This window comes from Sinocyclocheilus anshuiensis, unplaced genomic scaffold (genome assembly GCF_001515605.1).
Source record: "Sinocyclocheilus anshuiensis isolate Anshui unplaced genomic scaffold, SAMN03320099.WGS_v1.1 scaffold124, whole genome shotgun sequence".
Lineage (NCBI taxonomy): Eukaryota > Metazoa > Chordata > Actinopteri > Cypriniformes > Cyprinidae > Sinocyclocheilus > Sinocyclocheilus anshuiensis.
In genome coordinates, this window is record NW_015554082.1 from 546218 (window position 1) to 551139 (window position 4922).

A 4922-nucleotide genomic window follows, 5' to 3' on the forward strand; every position below is an offset into this window, starting at 1 on the left:
GACTCCAAACTTTTGAACGGTAGTGTATATTGTAACACAAGATTTCCATTTTGAATAAATGCTGTTTTTTTTTTTTTTCAATTTTATATTCATTCAAGGGGAAGTCGTGGCCTAATGGTTAGAGAGTTGGACTTGTAATCCAAGGGTTGTGGGTTCAAGTCTCGTACCGGCAGGGATTGTAGGTGGGGGGAGTGAATGTACAGCGCTCTCTCCCACCTTCAATACCACGACTGAGGTGCCCAATACAGCTTTGCATCACAGGAATAAATTATATTTTAAAGTATATTAAAATAGAAATTGTTATTTTAAATTGCAATAATATTTCACAAAATGACAGGGTTTTTTCTGTATTTTTGATCAAATAAATACAGCCTTGATGAGCACAAGAAACGTCGGTAAAAAATATAAAAAATCTTACTGATCCCAAACTTTTGAACGGTAGTGTATATTTATGTTCTGAAATTCACATTTGTAAATGTGTAAATATTTTACATTTGCAACCTTACAAATCTTAATGACATCAATTTAACATTAAATTCATTTATTTCCTATACGCTCAGTTGCCCTTTAAGATATCCAAAAATACAGTCAGCAACGTAATGTAACCATAAATCAGAACATAATTTCATGACTTCGGTGCTTTTCAAATCTAAACGGCTCTGGGAAGCAAGCCAGAAAATTTAAATCTGCCTTCATGAGGAAAGAAACTTATATTTGGTCCACAACTTCTAACAAATCAAATCACTACATAGAATGATCATTTAATTATAATAGAAAGCAAAAATTGCATGTATCAATCTACCCTTATTTAATTTATTTTTTTCAACAAACCTCAGAGCTCTGAAGCCAAAATACATGAAGAGCTCTTTCCCCAGTGTCTCCACCCCTGTAAACTCACAGCCCATAAAGCACTGGAAAGAGCTGCTGGTGCTGTCATCTGACTGAAAAGGAAATAAAACAAGTAAACATTCGTATGTATGTCATTTACGGAAGACTGCTATATCATCAGGTGAGCTTTCATGCACTTACTGATTTGTTGGTTTCATTTCTTCGTATGTCTAAAACTTTTTGTCCTTTTTGAACTCTTGCACGAATCTTTTCTCCATTTAAAGTGCATCCCGGACCCTCGACCATTGCGCCTTGTATTTAACAGTCCGTATATGAGCAAACTACAAGCAAATCAAAAAGATCGCTACGCGAATATGGAGTAGAAAGACCCGCCTGATGATTCAAATCTGCGCATGCGCCGTCGACGCGTCGGAAGCGGTCGGAAGTCGTCACGGTGTTGAAACTAAAGTTGCTAAAACTTGTCTATACTATCTCAGATTTCTTTACCTGCTTGTGTGAGTTTTTGGAATAACATATTTAGTGATATTTGATCAGAAAAACTTTCTCTTTTTTTTTAATTGTGATGATTTTATAATTTAAGTACATTCATGTGAATATATTTTTAGGGCAATATTATGCAAACGATTCCATTGAATAACGAGTTTTTGCTCAGTGAAAATAGCCTGTTTTCCCTGAATAAACTGGTTGAATAAACCAACATATTTCTTATATTCTGGGTAATGTTTATAAAATTACACGGGCTACTACACAGGCTATATATCTTTAGAACCTTCCTCATATCTTCAGTGAATTTACTCAGTGAAAAATACGCTCAGTCAAGTGTAGACAGATGTATTACTTTACTTCTTGAGTTGCTGCACAACATTTCAGTCAGTACTACTTTTTGTAGGCTATTCATTTGGATAAAATAAACATGAAAAGGGTTCAGTATTTTGTACTATATTGAATTCAGCTGCTTGTTTGTGTACAGGTGAAAACCCCCTTTACTGGCCCCAGTGAGAAGGTCCATCAGAGGACAATGTTGTGAGTCGTCCCCCCTGACGATGGCCCTGGCACAGGTAAAAAGTACTCCAGAACTGTGGCCATGCAAATGTCATCATCATGTTACCCAACATCATATTGTAGCCTAAATTAACTAAATCACATCTATTTTTTATATTTTTCACTGAATGTAGGGATGTATGTTCATTTTAATATAGCCTACACTACTACCATTTAAAAGTTATTTTGAACAGAAAATAATTATTTTGTACGGCAGGGATGCATTAAATTGTTTCAAACAACTGCTGTTCTAAGCTTAAAAAAAATAAGAATATATAAATAAGAAAAGACTGAAGTAATGGCTGCTGAAAATTCAGCATTGCCATCACAAGAATAAATTACATTTTAAAATATATTCAAATAGAAAACAGTTATTTTAAAGTGCAGTACTACTGAACAAGCTCAGCCAACAGTTTTTACTGTATTTTTGATCATATAAATGCAGACTTGATAAACATAAGACAGGTCTTTAAAAAAAACATAAACACACATGTATTTATATGTATATATATTACAGTCAACTGTGCTATAATTATTTACACTAGTCATACTGTATGGACTACTTGTATAGGCTTTAATGGAGACTGGCAGATGTAATCTACGATTGTTTGTCTTTATCATTCCATGGAAACGAAATACAGCATACAGGTGTGAAACAATACAGAATTTTAAAACAAACAAATGATATCCAATTCTTACTTGAGCTGCAGTAAGGACCCAAGTGCATGGGGGGTGCTGTTTGGGTGGCGTACAGCAGTGCACTCTGCTTATCCTGCCACAAAACATTCTTAACACAGCCATGAGAGAGACCACCGAGGAATACAGGCCATTCGCAGCACAGCTGTCCAATGTTTACCTCACCATCCTGTCCCTCTTCTGCTTCAAACTTTTCGTTAGAATTACCCTTAATCTACTCGCGCACTTCTACATCATCAAAGGCAACCGCAAGGAGGCTGCCCGGATTTCAGCTGAGTTCTATGATAATGGTCAAGGGCATGGTAAGTAGAGCGTGCACTTACATCACTGCACACCACTTGGGTGGCAGGAGTGTGGATTTAATTTCCTATTGCCAGCGTTTGCCCTTTATGATGGCCCGTTTGCATGGATATATATGGAACATGGGGAATATTACTATTGCACAATGGTTTTCCTGCAGTATAGCTTTATTTATTTATAATAGCTGTCATTGCATGTGATGAGGACCACAACAGGGAGTTCAGTTTTACATTATGGTATTTTAGATATGCTTTTCAAACACTAAACAGTTCAGGAAGTGTCATATCTGCATTCCAAAGCACATTCTTAAGATTCATATTTGAGCTTCAGTACCTACGATCACATGACCACAGATCCTAAACATGCAACTTCAAGCACATGGAAGTTCACTAAGTGTGCTTGCGACGCGAAGCCCAGGAATGGCTGCCAGACTGCTGTTTACAGTGTTGTATAAATAGAATTGAGGCCATGCACCACCCTCCCCTTTGACTATACAAGAAACGCAGTTATCTTCAGTCTATCAAGCACTTGTGCAGCCAGACGCATGTCTGCTGGATTTTGAGCAATGCAGCCGGGCCGTATAAACAGCAGTGAGGGCTTTTGGTGTAAACAAGTTGTCTCGCAGAGCATCTCAGAAAACAGCTTCTCCAAGTTTAAGATCAGGGAGAGAGGAACAGAGACGGGTGATAGTCACAGGGGATTGCCATAGTCTGGCATTTACTAAACAACTTAGCAGACAGCTTCAGTGACTCTTTTAAAGCATTTTTTAAGAGAATGATATAAGGAGGAAACATTTTCCTGAAGGGACACAAGCTCTGTCAAAGTGGAAGTCTTGCTGAGCTGGTTAACCAGCCAAGGTTGGTGCTTTGATATGTTTCGTGTGTACGTGGACCGACTTACAATATAATGAGTGCAAAAGTGAGCTGTGTTCTTGAATGTGAAGCTAAGAAGGAAAATTGAAAGATACAGATTTGCGTGGCGGTTCAAACGGTGTCAACAGAGAGCTGGTTTATGTTTTGGACTTGAAGGATAATATTATACTATATTTGAGTGAGTGATGAAGGGAGGTGACGATGATGACGTGTGGAATGCATCAGCAGTTATTCTGGATATTGACTCAGGTGTGTACACTGGTGTATCAGCTTTTGGCATACAAAATCCCATTTACATCTTAAAATAAGGTTCCAAAATACAGGTTTTTGTTTACATAATATATGTATGTGTACTGTGTTTATTTATTATGTATATATAAATACACACACAGTATATAGTTTGAAAATATTTATATGTATATACATTTATATATTTATATTATATATAAATATATTTAACATATAAACATAACATGTTTCTCTTATATATACATGCATGTTTGTATTTATATATACATAATAAATATACTCATACACACTCTTATTTAAACAAAAACGTTTATTTTGGAGGTCTTGGGCTGACCGCTCTGCTCTTCATGATGCTGCCAGCCAAGGACGACTGCTGGCTCTCAAGACCCTCATTGCACAGGTAGTTTCTCATTCAAATGACCTTTAGTTGAACTGTAAGATAAGAAATACGTAATTGTATTAATATGTGTAGTATTTATATCTTGTAGTCACATGCACTCTACCGGATAAATAATGTAATACACATTTAGTGTAGAGGTGAACGCTGTAATCCATCATGCACGCTAGTGAAGGGCATTGCTGCCACCATCTGGAATAAAAGAATTCTACACATTCTAATGCAATATTAATTTCTCTTAAACTGTCCTCAGGGCCACAGCGTGAATGTGCTGACAATAGACCACGTTAGCCCTCTTCATGAGGCCTGCATAGGGAGCCATGTTGCCTGTGCCAGAGCCCTGATAGATGCTGGAGCCAACGTTAGTCTCTGCAGGGCTGATTGGTAACACTTTCATTTCACAGGTCTTGATAAACAGCCTAGACTTCTGTTACTGAGTTCTTTTCTTTTGTCATTATTATATTATATTATATTATATTATATTATATTATATTATATTATATTATATGATATTATAT

The 4922-nt window shown here is 36.6% G+C and overlaps 2 protein-coding genes across 3 annotated transcripts in view; one reads left to right on the plus strand and one right to left on the minus strand.

The window, feature by feature from the left end:
- neil3 (nei-like DNA glycosylase 3) overlaps positions 1-1253 on the minus strand; it is a 5195-nt gene extending 3942 nt beyond the window's left edge. For both annotated transcript variants that reach the window (XM_016461228.1, XM_016461227.1), the window contains exons 1-2: positions 1030-1253; positions 832-941 (exon numbers count right to left, since the gene is read on the minus strand). In XM_016461228.1, coding sequence (XP_016316714.1) covers positions 832-941; positions 1030-1134 — 215 coding nt within the window. In that variant the 5' untranslated portion in view covers positions 1135-1253. The remainder of the gene's footprint in view (positions 1-831; positions 942-1029) is intronic.
- Positions 1254-2604: 1351 nt separating this feature from the next.
- LOC107669069 (ankyrin repeat and SOCS box protein 5-like) overlaps positions 2605-4922 on the plus strand; it is a 4571-nt gene continuing 2253 nt past the window's right edge. The window contains exons 1-3 of the mRNA XM_016461166.1: positions 2605-2892; positions 4329-4407; positions 4658-4765. Coding sequence (XP_016316652.1) covers positions 2690-2892; positions 4329-4407; positions 4658-4765 — 390 coding nt within the window. The 5' untranslated portion in view covers positions 2605-2689. The remainder of the gene's footprint in view (positions 2893-4328; positions 4408-4657; positions 4766-4922) is intronic.